Here is a 19,280-nt window from a genome sequence, read left to right as displayed (position 1 = left end):
CCTCATGCAGACATGCTGAAGTGTGGTTCTGGTGGTTTAACCCCCTCCCCATCAGCTTTAAGCTCAAGTGCTTTCAAATCATTAAAGCACCACTAATCTCTCTCCCCCTCCCCATCACATCTGTTCATGCAGTTATAGAATGTTTCTCCATAGATTCACCAGTTATTTAAACCACGCTCCTGTCTTTATTTTAGCTAAGTTACTGAAAAAAAAAAACTCAAATGTCCTCCCCAGTGATGAATGTGTGTTAATCTTGTGCTCATTTCCTTTGAGAGCTCTTATTTACTGTATGTGACCGCAGAACATCAACTGCCCCTCTAATCCACATAAAACATCATGCTCGACATCATTGTTCCCATCTGGGACACGTTGTGGATGAAAATAGCCTTTCTGGCCAGATAATCTGTTTGATCAGGGATTACACTAGTGAATTTTTTTTCCAATCAATAAATCAGAAAGTATTTTTACTAAGCATATTTACTCTTACAGTCATAAACCTAAAATCTATCCTCTCTGATCATCTCTACACTGCTATTGATATAAATTTGCTGGTTTGTATGGCAGTTTTAAAAGCTTGTAAAATTCAGCAAGGACGTCCATATTAATGATTACTCCAATATATTAGTCATAGACATACATTAATTGCATGTACAGAGTGAGAGAATATAGCATATAGCTGAATCTTTCTCTGATTGTTACCACAGTAAAACAGCAGGTGAAGTGTTCTGTTTTAAAAATGTGTACATTTACTTTCCCTTGAGTACATTTTTAGTGCAGGATCGGTACTTTTACTCCACTACTTTCCGTCAACCTGAAGTCACTATTTATTCTTGTCTATGGGGATTAGAACAATCATTCCTGTGATTCCTGTCCAATCAAATCGCACATAGAATCACATCATAATGAACTACCTCAAGAGATGGGCGATTTACAATTGCAGCAAACTGTTTGGAAGTATTCAAAGTGTCCAAGATGTCCAAAAGCTTCACACGAGTTGACCCAGAGACTGTTTAGATGCATGTGAGTGATGAGAAGATGACGGATGTTTACTGTATGATGACCCAAATGACCTTAAACACCCAGCAGGCACAAGATGTCAACATGACGTCAGATTGACGTTGTACCCCAACGTCATGGGGATGTTGCATTTTGAAATGAAAATCGGGTTGATGTCAAAACTCGTCAATGTCCAACGTTCAACCTAAAATCAATCAAATATCAACGTCTAATGATGTTACAGCTTGACGTTGTGTGGATGTTACCACTTTGACGTCTATCAGATGTTGAATTTTGGTTGCCATACCTGACAAATAAATGTCAGTATTTGACGTCAATATGACGTTGGTTTAAAATGTCGGCTCGATGTTGGATTTGGTCACTTTCTAACAAAAGCTAAAATCAACCAATTATCAATGTCATTTGATGTTGTTATTGGACGTCAAAATAATGTTGTCCTTAGATGCTGGCTAGACATTGAATTTTGGTCACCTGACGTCACGACCAAAATCTAACCTAATATTAGCGTCTTTGACGTTGTGTGCCAACTAAATGCACTACAGAATGTTATGTTTACACACAAATTATATGTAAATGCATCAGCTTCATTCATTCATTTTCTTTCCGGCTTAGTCCCTTTATTATTCCAGGGTTGCCACAGCAGAATGAAGCGGCAACTTATCCATCATATGTTTTACGCAGCGGATGCCCTTCCAGCCGCAACCCATCTCTGGGAAACATCCATACACACTCATACACTGAGGACAATTTAGCCTACCCAATTCACCTGTACCACATATCTTTGGACAGTGGGGGAAACCGGAGCACCCGGAAGAAACCCACACCCGACCACACTGAAATGCCAACTGACCCAGCCGAGGCTCGAACCAGCGACCTTCTTGCTGTGAGGCAACAGCACTACCTACTCTGCCACTGCGTCGCCAATGCATCAGCTTTTTACGGCATAAAACTCACTACTCATGAGTACTTTAGAAAGGGCTACTTTTTACTCATACTTTGCGTAATATTTGCAGCAGATACTTTTACTCACACTAAATTTTAAGGGCAAGTAATGGTACTTTTACTTGAGTATGATTTTTCAGTACTCCTTCCACAACTATGGAAAGATACGAGAAACGAGAACGGAATATTTAAAGGGCTGTTATCATGCTCACATTAGCCAATATCACATATATCTTGTGTACCTATAGAGTAGTACTGCAACCATCTACTTTTCAGAATTTAGTTTGTTTTTTAATACTAAACAAGCGTTCAGATTGTCTCTGGAGTGTCTAGAGTTGAGCGATGGGCAGATCTACTAAGTCAACAGTATACATATTTTATATATTTTATAGAATCCGGAACAATTGTAGCATGTCAGACTGCACGAACATGGCTCCCATGTCACATTGTAAGATCTCAGCCGTCATAATGTCAGACTGAACGACAATGACGATGCATCAAACATGGAAGAAAACTCTCTCGGAGTTTGACGTCATCCACCCGTGACACTTTCACTATCCCGCGTTCTGAAATGATTCCTCACAGCAAACGTAAACAATCTGTAACGACAATTTTGCACACAGCGAAACACAGGAACCCAGTCTCAATAATAAAATCAGGAAGAAAAAAACTGTTATAACATTTGCCTGCAGTCGTTTGAATTGTCGCATGGATTGCGTCATCAAATTCTGAGCTCCTATTGGTTCTTGGAATGACGCTCATCGCAGCTGTTGTCATACACATACCTGCCAACAACCCCGTTTTTCCCGGGAGTCTCCCGTATTTCAGACCCATCTCCCGCCCATCTCCCGTATTGTTCCACCCCTTCCCCCACCCACTCCTCAGCTTTTTAGTTCAGTCCCCATGCGCACCGGACCCAACGCGCAATCATCTTCACCTGCTCCCCAGTTCGTGCACACCTTCACCCCCGCTCTTCAGTTCGCGAGCACACAACTCTTCGCTTCGCGCGCAACCCCGGATAAAATCTCCTGGATTTTATGATCCGAATGTTGGCAGGTATTGTCACACAGCAGGAAGTGTCTAAAATCTTCGGACACTGCCAGAACTTCATCAGAGGAAAAATCTGATCGCAAAGGACACTAAGAGGCTGTCTGTGAACACGTCAAACCAACGATCAAAGATCACAGATTTTAGCCTAGGATTTCAGGAATCATTTAGGATTTCCCAATTTTGTCTCAGATGACAAAATCGTGGCGGAAATTTCACAGTGTGAGCAGGGCTTTAGGCACAGCTTCTGCTTAGTAATCTGCTACAACCAGTGATAACATTGCAAATAACCCTTTGAAACAATCACACTGGTGTGATCAGTCTGTGATCAGTTGCTCTGATTTGATCATTCAAATCTGCTTTCCCAGCTAGCGCTGAGCCAGAAAAAGACAAGCTCATTGATTGTCAAGAAAGTATCATTTTTGAAAAAAAAATATTGTCATACATGCAAATAATTCTTTAGCACTTGGTTGATGATTTGCATGAAACTCCAACTCTTTATCATTAAACAGATGCTCCCCCCTAGCCCGTCACTCTCCAACAGCTTCTCATATATGTGCATGCATGAGGAATGGCTTTCAGTACAGATTCCACTATTTTTGAAAAACTTGAAGGTGTTGGATTTCTAAGTGAACCTGTTGTCAGTACAGACATAAACATGACAGACAGAAAGGCAAATGAACATTTCTCAAGCAAAATGTTATTACAATATGAAACATTTCTTTATTAAAATCTAAAAGTAAATGTTTTAATGGTGTAAGGCAACAAATACTTATTTCTACCTTTACAACAGCCTTTACATCTATTGTTACTGAAAGGGTTAACTCACCAGTCAATGGAAAAAAAGATCCCATCCTAGTCAAAAGGGGCAGGGCTTGGGCTCACAATCACTTACAATTGACATTCAGCTGCCGGTGAATGCATTGCTATCCTGCTTCCTGACAGAAACATCATTATTTTTACAGGTAAGAGTTCTCATACTCATCATATTAAGCATGGGAATTTTAAAAATGTTATTTATCATATAATTTACCTATTGAAACTATTAAATTAAGAAGTGTAAATATTTCTTTACTAGTATACACAAGCCTGAGAATAGTTATCACCTGACGTTACTGGACTTTGACCTCTTAGTGAATGTTTAGTGGTAGGGAGTAAGATGAAACTGAGCATGAAACTCTAATAAAAGTTGAACATAAGGTCATTTTAAGGAGACAGACGTTTTCTCTTTATTTCTAACAAGAGGATAAATGAACAAAAGACAGAACACACACACCCACAAAGGATTTTAGATGTGGTTTGTTTAGTGTATTCATACAGTGCATTGCTTTGTGGACTGAAAGTGATTTACATTTTGTATTATAACTTGTAGATCTTTGTATGCAGTATCATTATTGCTTCAGTTTTAAACCAAAATATGTAATAATTCATAAACATTTAAGATAAACCAAAATATGTGACTTAAACTGAAATTTATGTCATGTTTTCAATGATGATGTTCATTCATTCATTTTCCTTCGGCTTAGTTCCTTTATTCATCAGGGGTCACCACAGCGAAATAAACCACCAACTTATTCAGCATATTTTTTACACAGCGGATGCCCTTCCAGCCCCAACCAAGTACTGGGAAACATCCATACACACCCATTCACACACTTAGGCCAATTTAGTTTATTCAATTCACCTGTACCGCATGTCTTTCGACTGTGGGGTAAATCGGAGCAACCGTAGGAAACCCACACCGACACGAGGAGAACATGCAAACTCCACACAGAAATGCCAACTGATCCAGCCGGGACTCGAACCAGCAACCTTCTTGCTGTGAGGCGACAGTGCTAACCACTTAGCCACCGTGTCACCCAATGATGAAGTTGCAATGCATTATTTTAATATAGATTATATATATTGACTATAAATATAGTCAAAACTACAACAGTAGTCAATATATCAATTCATTTATATAATAATATTAGTCTATATATCAAAATAAGATTATTGTGAAAATGTACAGCTTAAGAGGCCATTAAGTGGCTTTTTATTTTATCTGCATATCCTTAAATCTTCTTAAAATTACTTTGAAGGGAGTTCTAGCTTAGTGTCCAGAATTTGTAACTTTTAAACTTTCCTAAACACACTATTCTACATTAGTCCATTAATAAAGTCTACTGAAAGGAGTGAATGAAAACGACCAAGTAAATTTGAGCACTGAGTGCACTGAAGGGATGTTTTGTTTGTACAGTATTTGCTGATGGATAAATCCCCTAGATGGATTAGATTGTCAACTTCTTGGTCAGACCCTGTGATAGATATCCATGGACTGTTTCGTGTACTTGGTCTGCATTTAAGCTTGTATTCTTACCCCTTTTTAACAATAAGACACAAGCCCCCGGTTTCACAAACTAGGTTTAAGGCTAGTCAAATTTTTCTTACCTTTTTTTATTATTTTTATTTTAAATGGATATGCTCCACCTCCATTCTGTGAGTTTGTGACTCACAAGATTAATAATGGTCAAGCAACACGATCTGTTACCAGGGGAGACTGTGCTGTGCAGTTCAGGCGTACAACTTTTGTACGATCAGTCTTAGAGCCAGTCATTTCTGGAGCACACTTCCTATGGATTTAAGGGGTGTTACAAATTATTCAACATTTAAATACAAGTTAAAGAAATGGCTAAAAGCAAATAAGGTTTGTAATCATGTGTAATTCTTTTGTCTAAGATTTTAACAAATTCCTATTACATGTTTTAAATCTTCATATCATATGTAAATGTTACTGTTTTTGTATGTGTGATGATGTGTTTTTTGATTTTAGGTAGCCTTTTAAGATATGGCAGGGGGCAACAGATGAAAATTAGCCCTTGTGGCTAACTCTGGCTTGTTTACAGTTCTACTGTTTATTAATGAGCATTGTCCCTGTTAAATAAAGTAATATTCAAATTCAAATTAAATTGCATGTTTGAGCTGTCTCAACTTAAAATAACTTGCGGTGAGATGTCTTAAAATACATCAGTGTCATTATTTTTGTCTCCAGGTGCACATCAGTAATATATTTTTCTAAGGCTATTTTTATAAACGTGGCTTAAATAGCCTAATTTAACTAAGGCTTTGTCCTGGCTTAATCTAAGCCCTGTTTGTGAAACTGGGCCAAGATGTGTTATGTGTGATGCTTTACAGATTACATTTTCAAGTAATTTCAAGTAAAAAGTCACCATTTTATTAGCAAGCTATGCATGCATTTGAAGTCAAAATTGGCTCAGTGGTTAGCACTGCCGCTTCACAGCAACAAGATTGCTGGTTCGAGTCCCGGCTGGGTCAGTTGGCATTTCTATGTGGAGTTTGCATTCTGCCTGTGTTTGCGTGGGTTTCCTCCGGGTGCTCCGGTTTCCCCCACAGTCCAAAGATATGCGGTTTGGGTGAATTGAATAGACTAAATTGGCCATAGTGTATGTGTGTAATTGAGTGTGTATGGATGTTTCCCAGTACTGGGTTGCAGCTGGAAGGGCATTCGCTGTGTAAAACATATGCGGGATAAGTTGGCGGTTCATGATGAATAAAGGGACTAAGCTGAAGGAAAATGAATAATTGAATGAATGAAAAGTAAAAGTATTTTTATGTAATAAATGAATGAATGATGATCATATAAATAAACTGAAGTAAAAGCTGTGATAAAAAGAGGTTAAAGCGAGGTTAAAAGGATTAAAGTAGTGTAATAACACCGTCTGGAGTTCCAGAGTTGCAGGATTTTGTTAAACAATCCTATCATTTTGCTTGTCAAGTGATAACATTCATTCCTTCATTCATTTTCTTTTCGACTTAGTCCCTTTATTAATCCGGGGTCACCACAGCGGAATGAACCGCCAACTTATCCAGCACATGTTTTACATAGCGGATGCCCTTCCAGCTTCAATCCATCTCTGGGAAACATCCATACACAATCACTCACACTATGGACAATTTAGCCTTCCCAATTCACCTATAGCGCATGTTTTTGGACTGTGGGGGAAACCGGAGCACCTGGAGAAAATCCACACAAACGCAGGGAGAACATGCAAACTCCACATAGAAATGCCAACTGACCCAGCCGAGGCTGGAACCAGCAACCTTCTTGCTGTGAGACGACAGCACTACCTACTGCGCCACTGCGTCGCTTAGTGATAGCATTTATAAATAATATAGTTTTACACTATGCACTGTAGTATCAAGGCTATTTTAGCTTGAATTAGCTAATTTATAATTAAAATATTTATTAAAAGTGCAACATTTTAAGTAAAATTTTGTGTAAAATGTTCTCAAATCAATTCATTCATTCATTTTCTTTTCGGCTTAGTTCCTTATTAATCCGGGGTCGCCACAGCGGAATGAACCGGCAACTTATCCAGCACGTTTTTATGCAGCGGATGCCCTTTCAGCCGCAACCCATCTCTGGGAAACATACACATACACTCATTCTCCCACATATCCTACGGACAATTTAGCCTACCCAATTCACCTGTACCGTATGTCTTTGGAGTGTGGGGGAAACCAGAGCACCCGGAGGAAACCCAGGCAAACGCAGGGAGAACATGCAAACTCCACACAGGAACCTCAAATTAATTCAATTTATGATAATAAAGTTTTAAAGGGCTACAGTTTAAATTAGTAGAACATTGCTGCCATCTACTGGAAATATTTTTACATTTATTTTGAAGATTAAATAGTGATTTACTGTTAAAGAAAGGTTAAAAAATTGTGCAGGAATACTAGATTTAGTTTTTCTTGCTATTTTTGTTTATAGTGTCACTTAAACAGTACTAATGTTTTTTTATATATATAGTTAGGGTTAGGAACTTAGAAACTATTTAAAGTAAGATTAATTTTCAATAACATTATATGTTGTTCTAATTAGTTTTATCAGTGTATGTATACAAAAAAGGCTATGTAGTTTCTGTACAAATGTTTGAACTCAACTCAACTATTATTGCTGGAATTGACTGTTAGGCAAGTGACACCAGGTACAATCTTACATGGGACAGCAAATACCTGCTATGATTGACTAATAACTAGTCAGACAAATAAAAATGTGGCACAAAAGCCACATTTCCATGGACTGTTTTGTGTACTTGCTCTGCATTTATGCTTGCATTCGTATGCCCTTTTAACAATATGATACATTTTCAAGAGAAGTCACTTTTATTATCAACCTATGCATGCATTTGACATGATAATGCCCTACTATTTCACCGAAATACACTAAAGTACCAGCCTGATCTCACGAGGAAACTTAAGTATTTTACGTTTTGTCAGTTTAGTGGCTAATTCGTACATTTTAAAAAGGAGGCGTGGCACCTAACCCCACCCCTAACCCCAACCGTCATTGGGGGATGAGCAAATCATACTAAATTGTACAAATTAGATCATACGAATTCAGACGAATTAGCCACTAAATCAAAAAGTTACGAATTGCTGTGAGATTACGTTGGAAGTACACTTTTTTGGCTTTCTCATGTCTGTTGCCCATTTATTAATGACTTCTCTGTGTTTTTTTATATGCGAAAACTGAGAATATGCAATCATAGTATATTACATAGAAAATGAAAAAAAAATTGAAAAAAGAAAACAAACAAAACAAAAACAAACAAACAAATAGAAGGGGTATATATATATATATATATCACACATTAAAGAAATTATTATATTTTTGATTGATTATTCATTCATTCATTTTCTTTTTGGCCTCGTCCCTTTATTAATCCGGGATTGCCACAGCGGAATGAACCACCAACTTATCCAGCACTTGTTTTATGCAGCGGATGCCCTTCCAGCTGCAACCCAACACTGGGAAACGATTATGATTATATAATTAACAAATTTCAGTTGTTTTTAAAGCATTTTTTTCAAAAGGAAATAGTTTAAAAATAGTTTCAAAATAATACTGCATTTCAGTAAGCAATATATATATATATAAAAAGGTTTTTGGTTTGAAAATTTACATTTATTTATAGAAAGTTTGTTAATAAGATAAGAAGATTAAGAAATATTATATATATTTTGTTTTTATGTAAAGCTTCTGTTTTATAATTACCAAGACATTTTCCCATAGTACACTAGTACGGTTACAAAATATCTTACTAAGAGAGTATTCACTGGATATGTACGATGAATAATTCTAAATGACTTCTCTATGTTTTTATCCCCTTTTCATCTAGTGATGTCATCCTCCACCCCCTTTCTGTCTGAGGAGCTGTTCCAGTGCTCAGTGTGTCTGGATGTCTTCACCCATCCCGTGTCCCTCCCGTGTGGTCACACCTTTTGCCAGTCATGCGTCCTTGCCCAGTGGACAGCATCTGGCTCCTCCCATTGCCCCAAATGCTCCGCAGTTTTCCAGGAAACTCCAGATCTCTGTGAAAACTCTTTTGCTCGTGAGATGGCAGAGCAAATCCGTAAACAGAGGGGTCAGAAGTCATCTCGTCCAGTCCAAGCAAACATTGTTTTTTGTGACATGTGTCCACTGGAGAAGGCGTCCCATGCTGTCAAATCATGCCTGGTGTGTGTGGCGTCATACTGTGAGGCGCATGTGACGTCCCACACCTCCAGGTTCACCAAACACACGCTGGTGCAGCCGCAGAGCATGGACAAACGGATCTGTAGGATACACGAAAGACCACTGGAGCTTTACTGCAGATACGACCGATCTGCAATTTGCGTGTTGTGTATGAATGCAGAGCATAACACACACCACACTGTACCTGTGGAGAGAGAATGGATGGAAAGAAAGGTGCATTTGCTATTTAATGACTGTACAAACAAAACATTGCCAGTGTTTTCAGTAATTCAATAATAATAACACTAATTTCATCACTCCTATGTTCTCTATGTTCTTGTCATAGACTCAGCTATTAAAGACACAGACTGACCTGAAGCGGATGATTATGGAGAGATGGAGTAAAGTGGAGGAACTCAAACACTCTATAAAACTAAGCAAAGTAAATAATGTTTGTGCATTTGACATTGTGTTGAAGGTCTATCTATCTATCTCCCCACTCACCCAGCCAATTACCCGTCTATCTATCTATCTATCTATCTATCTATCTATCTATCTATCTATCTATCTATCTATCTATCTATCTATCTATCTATCTATCTATCTATCTATCTATCTATCTATCTATCTATCTATCTATCTATCTATCTATCTATCTATCTACCTACCTACCTACCTACCTACCTACCTACCTACCTACCTACCTACCTACCCACTCACCCACCCAATTACCTTTCCATCCATCTATTTATCTATCTATCTATCTATCTATCTATCTATCTATCTATCTATCTATCTATCTATCTATCTATCTATCTATCTATCTATCTATCTATCTATCTATCTATCTATCTATCTATCTATCTATCTATCTATCTATCTATCTATCTATCTATCTATCTATCTATCTATCTATCTATCTATCTCCCCACTCACCCACCCAATTACCCGTCCTGTCTGTCTGTCTGTCTGTCTGTCTGCCTGCCTGCCTGCCTGCCTGCCTGCCTGCCTATCTATCTATCTATCTATCTATCTATCTATCTATCTATCTATCTATCTATCTATCTATCTATCTATCTATCTATCTATCTATCTATCTATCTATCTATCTATCTATCTATCTATCTATCTATCTATCTATCTATCTATCTATCTATCTATCTATCTATCTATCTCCCCACTCACCCACCCAATTACCCGTCCATCCATCTATCCATCTATCTATCTATCTATCTATCTATCTATCTATCTATCTATCTATCTATCTATCTATCTATCTATCTATCTATCTATCTATCTATCTATCTATCTATCTATCTATCTATCTATCTATCTATCTATCTATCTCCCCACTCACCCACCCAATTACCCGTCCATCCATCTATCCATCTATCCATCTATCTATCTATCTATCTATCTATCTATCTATCTATCTATCTATCTATCTATCTATCTATCTATCTATCTATCTATCTATCTATCTATCTATCATTACAGATGATTTTATCAAAAACTGATTTCAAATTGAATGACCACTTATTAAGTAAGGGATAATGTAAAGGTAGTTTTTCCCACGGAATAAAGACCAACAGGCTTGTCAGTGAAGCAGAGGTAATAAGCGGAGCTGTAATACTTTACAATATTTCATTAAACGTTAAGCTTGCAGAAAGAAAATCACCAAAGATTGCTGTGACAGAAAAACGTAAATAAGTTAAAGGATCTACTCACTAATGGTCAGTATGGTTCGTAGTACCCAGATGAGCCTGTGTTATTAGTTTCTGCAGTTGTTATCTGGGAATAACATACCTTGGAATGTTGTAATTGACCAATCACAATCAAGCATTCCAGAGAACCACGTAATGAGATTTTAAAACAATGATATTAATTGATTATTAACATAACGATAAACCTTTGAATTATGATAAACCTGCCATCAAAAGTGTTTGGAGCTAGAACAACTTTCTTATTCTGGCAAAATAACCAAGGTACTTTTCCCAAAGAACTGAAAATAGTTTTTAGCCATATTCACATAAAAACAGCAACCTTTCATTTTTTGTCTGCCTTAGTACATGATGGAACATTTTGAAGTGAGACGCTAATGGTCTAGTCCAATTCATTGACCTATGCTTGGCTAGGCTAAAAGTGCTCCATCCAGACACAGAGATTGGCTGGATGGATTCGTAAATGGTAAATCTAAAGTTTGTAACTCTAGGAGAGTTGTAACATTAACCCATTTTCAGAAAAGTGAAGTATTTCTTTAAGTACAAATGCATTTTAAGCCCATTGTTTCATTTGTCTTTTAGGAGAACACAGAAAGAGAGATGGCACACAGTGTTGAGGTGTTCACCACACTGCAGCAGATCATTGAGAAGAGCCAGAATGAGCTGCTCAGAAAGATGAAACACGAGCAGAAAAGTGCAGAGAAACATGTAGAGCGCCTCATTAAAGAGCTGGAGGTGGAGATCACTAAACTGAACACCAGAAACTCTGAGCTGGAGAAGCTTTCTAGTTCTGAAGACCACCTCTGCCTTATACAGGTGACTCTTTTCAGCCAGAAGGGCAAGTTGATTTTACCTCTACGTTCAAACACCCTATCAAATAATAAATAATATCACAAATAAATAATAACTAATAAATAGTGGATCTTACAAGATACTATCTATTTAAAGACAAACATTTTTGAATAAAACACACTTTTTGGACCTTTCCAGGCTTTCCCTACACTAAGTGAGATGCCACACTGTAAAAGCTGGTCTCAGATCAGTGCTCACACCTGTGAGGGTCTGGAATTACTAAGAGAAACCCTGAATGCCGCAGAAGAACTGCTGAAAACACAAATACACTCCGCCACAAAGAGAGGTTACTAATGTTTCATTTGACAACTGAACTTAATACCCAAATGTTAACATTCTGATTGTCTTTTAGTTATTTTAATTTTCTTTTTTTACAGAACTTGAGGCCATATCCCATTATGCAGGTAATATAATACTTTTAAAAGACAGAGTCTTTCATAAACTTACTATAACATACCTACTGAACAATTTTACAATTTAGTTTGGTAATGTGAGTGCAAATGTATGTTTTACTCTGTGTGTTTAATATGTTTTACTTCACTATTTTTTGAAAATATTCTTTACTTTAAATTTTAAACAGTTAAATCCCATATTTACTTGATCACTAATATTCCTCAGTTTTTATTTCATTATGAGATTTAAATACTCACTAATTTTAGTGATATTTTAAGCACTATTTTTTAGCTGAATTAGTTTGTCGGGTGGTCCTCATAATGATGGACCAAAAATATTTCCTAAAGATTTAAGATAAAAAATTTGAAAAAACAAAACAAAACAAAACAAAACAAAACAAAACCACTTATTTTAAAAATAGAAATCTGTTAAAGTTCTACAATTAAACTGTAGTGTATTGTCATTTATTAGGCAAATAACACAGGCCACCACATTCAACTTTCCCCAGTCAGAATTTGTCCATAATAATAATAATAATAATAATAATAATAATAATAATAATAATAATAATAATAATGTAGAGCTTCACAATTTTCTAGCCTTTTTCCTAAAAAAGTACATTTAAAAATATACAACAACCATAGCCAAAATAGTATTCATATCAATTAAAATAAGGGCCACTTTTGATGAATCTTCTTCTTCCGGCGGCGCTACGGCTTGTGTAGAGCCCTGGCCTCTTCCACCACTCCTCTCCATCCTTCCCGATCCAAAGCCTGCTTTCTCCAAGCATGCACTCTTAGGGTACGTTGATCATCTTCTACGTCATCTAACCACCTCTTCCGTTGCCTACCAGGACGTCTCCTTCCTTCTAGTTTTAGCTTGTATGCTCTTTTAATAGCTTTGTTCAGGGAGTCTCTCTTAGTGGCCTAGCCAACTTATACGGTTCCTCTTTATTTCCGTGGCCAGGCTTGGCTTCGCATACATGTCTGCAACTTCTGCATTATTCCTTATCCGCCTCAGGATCTTCCTCTCCCATGCGTTAAGAAGTTATTCGTCTCGAGCTTTTGGTGGATCACACCTTTTTATTGGTCTTTTTTGTGTCAAGAATAAGGTCCAAGGTTTAGAATAAAAGTTACTTGTAGAAATTTTTCTCTATTTAAAAACAATACAGTACAGCGAAAGAAGACATCTCTTACATCACACTCTCAGAAATAAAAGTATGCAAGCTGTCGTGGGGTGGTACCTTTTGTACTTAAATGGTACACATTTGTACTTAAAGGGTCCATATTGGTACCTCAAAAGTATATATTAGTACCTAAAAGTTTTAAGAGGAACACTTTTGTACTGTTTAGGTACTAATATGTACCTTTGAGGTATTAATTATGACCTTTTAGGTACAAATTTGTACCTTTCGAAAAGATACCACCCCAGTATCAGCTCGCATACTTTTATTTCTGAGAGTGAAGATTGTATGTTTTCTTGCAGAGCTGGATGTTGGACTCGTGATTAACATTAGCTAGCATTGGCTAAAACTGATCAACTGAGCCAACAGAGGATTCCGCTTGGTCTTAAAGCTTTTATCAATGGGTTATTTTCACTATTTATGATGGCATAGCAGATAAAATAGGACAAATTAGCTTATGTATGGGACAAAATCTAGACCTTTGGCAGTGAGGGGTGGGTCTTCCGAAGGCTACGGGCCTGTATTGTACCCTGTTTTGAAACTACATACATTTTTTAACTATTTTTTTTTTTTTAACAATTTTCAATTTTTAATGTTTAACAATATTTTAGACAGGCCATGTGAGGCTATTCCAAAAGGCAATTGTTAAGTTTATTGGGTTTAGTAGATGCTTTAATATTCATAAAATATTCCTTTTTTTCATATTCTACCTCCATAAAGTGCAGAATTCCCTGATTGGTCAGTGGATCCATTGGCCAAACACCTCAAGTGTTTATTGGAAATATAATGCCCATCACCATATACTCCCAAAAAGGTACAAAACTTGTCAGGACAAAACTTTTTAGGGCCCATACTGGTACCTTCAAGGAATATATTTGTACACAAATAGTCCAAAAATGTATCATATGAAATATTTATGTAATAATATGTATCACTAAGATACTAGTGTGGACACTTTATGTACATTTTCAATATATTTGGAAAAGTTAGCCACCAAGTGACAGTTTTTGTACCTTTTATTTCTGAGTGTGTAATTGAGTTTTAGTTTTCATTGCTTCTAAAGTAATTAAATTCCCACAATCAAGTAACTGCTTTTACCATATCAGTTTAAAGGTTCAGTTGACCAAAATTTTTTTTTAATTCTGTTATTAATTTCTCATCCTCATGTCACTGTAATTCCCTGAAACCTTTGTTCATCTTTAGAACACAACTGAAGATATTTAGAATAAATCTGAGAGCTCCCTCATCATTTAGCAACAGTCCTGAGGTGTTGAAAGTCCAGAAAATTAACCAAAAACATTGTCAAAACACTCCACGTGACTTCAGTTATTCAACTGTAATCATCCAAAAACACTTTCTGCAAAAAAGAAACTGTAAAAAGGACTTTGTTCGCCTTTGTCTTCTCTTCCACATCAGGCTAGGGTATATGTTTACTACCTGCAATAAACAGTTTTTACATTAAAACTTGGCAGCGCAATATAAACGTATTGCATGTAAAATTCAGAAAAACACAGAAGACATAAGCGAACAAAGAAACCTTCCCTTCCATCTTTGTTTATACTTATACTTAAAGTAATATTTCATATTGTAAAAAGTTAATGGATGTATGAGGAAATACAGCAGAAGGACTGGTATAGATCCCAGCAAGGATTTTGTGCATGTGTTAAAACACATCTAATAGACATCAAAATATAGATGCCTTGACTAAACCATGGTTAAATTCGTGATGTCAGTAAAAATGTAGATTTTTGTCATCATATAGACAGATTAGACAGGTTACACATGTGTAGTCATTCATTCATGTCCATTTAATAACAAGTCTATTTTTGGACTATTGTTAGATGTCTATTAGATGTCTTTTAAACATCTAATAGACATACTTTATGCTGAGTCAGCTTTGTGGGCCTTGTACATACTCTAATATACACATTAGACACTAAAGGCAAAGGAAGACATTAAAATGCACCTTATGGCCTATTTAATTTTGAAAATTTTATTCAATTAAATAAAAAAATTAAGTCTGAACCAAGTTAATTTGATACCAAACTAAATAATTACCTGACTCTTAGAACTATCTTTTTTCTTTTTATTGAATGCACCGTTCAATCAGACACATCTTGGAAAACCTTTGTGGTGTAGGCTTTATTATACCTTAATTTGGTGTTTCTCAACCACGTTCCTGGAGGACCACCAACACTACATGTTTTGGATGTCTCCTTTGTCTGTCACACACATTACAGGTCTTTCAGTTTCTGCTCTCTTTCCTCATATAATTCTTGCAGTGGATTTGACCCTTGACCATGACACAGCAAACCCCTGGTTGGCGGTGTCTGAAGACCGGAAAAGTGTCAGTGATGGCAACGTAGAACGCAAATTTCCTAACAACACTCAACGTTTTGACATGGCACCATGCGTCCTGTCCAAAGAGCCTATCTCAAGGGGAAGGACTTATTGGGAAGTAGGAGTCTCAGGGAAAACAGCATGGGACTTGGGAGTGGCCAGAAAATCAGTCAACAGAAAGGGTTTGGTGACTCTGAGTCCTGAGGATGGTTACTGGGCTGTTTGTCTGAGAAACGGCTGTGAGTACAGGGCCTGTAACCGTGAATCAGTGCTTCTGTCACTAAAGTCTCTTCCACAGACAATTGGAATATATGTGGATTTTGAAAAAGGACGAGTTTCATTTTATGACACAAGTGCATGTGGACATATCTACTCATTCACTGGACAGCGCTTTACTGAAAGCTTACTGGCCTACTTCAACCCAGACATGAATGACACAGGAAATAACAATGCCCCGCTGGTCATACAACCTGTCAGGATTGACAGTGGGGCAAGGATATATGATACTGTGACAATCTAAAGATTGAAAACCAATAAAAAACAGCAATGTAACAGCAAATAATGTAAGACATAAAAGAATTGATATGGAGTAATGATGACTGTTAATCTGTACATATATATTTAACTGTGAATCCATTTGTATCCAATGACAACGCAACAGAAATTATTTCACATATATATTTTATTTCTAGGAAAATTAATTTACAAATCACTTATAATTCAATACTGATTTCACATAAATGTCTTCTATTTACAGATGCAAAGAACATCTTTGTAGGGATCTGTCATAGTGTTATACTTTTTTTTACTAGCAATATTTGTTTTGGTGCCTAGCAAATGACACTTAAACTTACTCAAATATCCACCCTCACAGAAATGTCCTCATTTATTGATGAGAATTGATAAATAAATGGCCTCACAATGCCACAATTTTCTTCCTTTACGTGAATGTTTTGTTCTAAGATTGTAGGTAAAACAATCAGTTCTGCATTTGACACTGTTGATCACAGCATACTTCCGGACAGGGTGGAAAACTTGGTTGGGCTGTCAGAGACGGTCCTCAAAAGGTTCAGATCTTACCTTTGAAGGAATTTTTGATGATTTTAACGTTGTCCTATATGCGTTAATAGACTAATCCTTGCATTAACAGTTTATGTTTTTAATTAATTAAAACTCACACTGATGTGTTTATCCTCATATAACCTTATGTGCTTAACCTCATATAACCTTGCTCCATAACAGCTGTGTCTTTGTGTGACTGATAACCGAAAAGTTAAGTCCTCTGTACTTGTTATCAACAAAATGTTACAACTCCACTTTCAGAGTTTGCTCATTTGCAGGAACAATAACAGACGGGAGGGGCGAAGGCTCACTCTTTTGCAGGCTCTGTTATGTGTATGCGTAACTTTTTCTGTGCAGATTTGCTGTTCTGCCTAACAACTGATGATTGAACTGATCTAGATGGAGGATCTCTCCAGTTCAACCTTTATATGCTCCTTGAGTGAAATAACCAAATCTCTTACCACAGCTATGCTGATGACGCTCAGATCTATTGCTTACTTAGCCTTACTGCCAAATGACTACAGCCCCATTGACACCCTCTGCCAATGCATTGATGAAATTAAAAGTTGGATGAGCCAAAACCTCTTCAGTTAAACAAAGAGAAAACTAAAGTGATTGCGTTTGGGTACAGAGATGAGGTTCTCAAGGTAAATGCGTACCTTGGCTCTAATAGTCAAACAACAAAAATTAAGGTCAAGAATCTTGGTGTGATTCTGGAGTTAGATCTTAGTTTCAGTTGTCAAGTCAAAGCAGCAACTAAATCAGCATACTATCATCTCAAAAACATTGCAAGAATCAGATGCTTTGTTTCCAGTCAGGACTTAGAGAAACTTGTTCATGCTTTTATTAGCAGCCGGGTGGATTACTTTAATGGATTCCTCACTAGCCTTTCCGGACAGAATTCTGACCAGAACCATCACACCTATCCTCAGGTCTTTACACTGGCTCCCAGTTACATTCTGAATAGATATTAAAGTATTACTACTTATCTATAAATCACTAAATGGCCTAGGACCTCAATACATTACAGACATGCTCACTGGATACAAACCTAACAGATCACTCAGATCATTGATATCATGTAAACTAGAAATTCTGAGAGTTCAGTCAAAGCAGGGTGAATCGGCTTTCAGCTTTTACGCCCTCAGATCTGTTACTGTTTGAAAATCATTTTTGTCTGAAATATTGTTTTATTTTCAAGTAAATTCGACCCAAAATACTAATTAAAAAACGTGACTTGCATGTTGTTCTCACCGAAAGGTTGTTAATACATTCATCTCCACTGTAGTGTGTTTTCTAATCTAGTCTTCAAACAAATCCAGCCTCATTCACTGAATTATGGCACTTTGACAAACTTATTCCTTTAATGTGAGTTTCTTTGGATTTAAGCATCTGCTATGCATACATGTTAAAAAGTTCTACTCACATGTTTACAAACTGTTAATCTGACTCTTTATTTTGTACATAATTAGTACAGTAAAATTTAGTGGGGAATACATTTACTGTACATTTACAGTTAAAGTCAGAATTATTAGCTTTGAATTTTTTATTTTTTTTTAATATTTCCCAATTGATGTTTAACAGAGCAAGGAAATTTTCACAGCATGTCTGATAATATTTTTTCTTCTGGAGAAAGTCTTATTTGTTTCATTTTGGCTAGAATAAAAGCAGTTTTTAATAAACATTAAGGTCAAAATTATTAGCCCCTTTAAGCTATATATTTTTGATAGACTACAGAACAAACCATAGTTATACAATAAGTTTATTATAAAAATGGTCAAGACAGGCAGGGTCAAACAACAATATACCAAGAAACCAGAACTATCAGTATCCATACAGTGAAACAAGACATAGCCATAACACCTGTGTGATTGTCTTAAATGCTGTGCGTAATGTGCTGCAGCTGTGTCTGATCAGAGTCTGGATTGATAACAGCTGTAGCAGGTTGACTGATGCAATCCATCATAGGGTGTGTAGTCCAGGTGAATGTCTGATATAGTATATAGATGGCTGAAGTGCCCTCTAGTGTGTTTAGTGGGAACTCCAGCTGATAACCGACAATTACAGTGGCCAGGTTGATCAAGATGTCCTTGCTGGAGTCTGTAACCACAATGACGTACTAGACCAGATCCAATACATAGTGGACATTGTCTAATCCACTAAGGTAATGCTCATTCTACTGTGGCAGTTGGGTTTAGGGTAG

The 19,280-nt window shown here is 36.8% G+C and overlaps 1 protein-coding gene across 1 annotated transcript; it reads left to right on the top strand.

The window, feature by feature from the left end:
- The first annotated feature begins 3,908 nt into the window (after nt 1-3,908).
- Nucleotides 3,909-17,443, top strand: btr33 (bloodthirsty-related gene family, member 33). The gene is made up of 7 exons (XM_056451118.1): nt 3,909-3,971; nt 9,192-9,760; nt 9,873-9,968; nt 11,830-12,063; nt 12,238-12,385; nt 12,477-12,503; nt 15,958-17,443. The coding sequence occupies exons 2-7, from the start codon at nt 9,194-9,196 to the stop codon at nt 16,533-16,535; spliced, it is 1,650 nt and encodes a 549-aa protein (XP_056307093.1). The 5' UTR covers nt 3,909-3,971; nt 9,192-9,193; the 3' UTR covers nt 16,536-17,443.
- Nucleotides 17,444-19,280: the final 1,837 nt, after the last annotated feature.

This window comes from Danio aesculapii, chromosome 24 (genome assembly GCF_903798145.1).
Source record: "Danio aesculapii chromosome 24, fDanAes4.1, whole genome shotgun sequence".
NCBI lineage: Eukaryota > Metazoa > Chordata > Actinopteri > Cypriniformes > Danionidae > Danio > Danio aesculapii.
The sequence above is the reverse complement of the archived record's forward strand: the minus strand, read 5'-3'. Positions and strand labels throughout refer to the sequence as shown.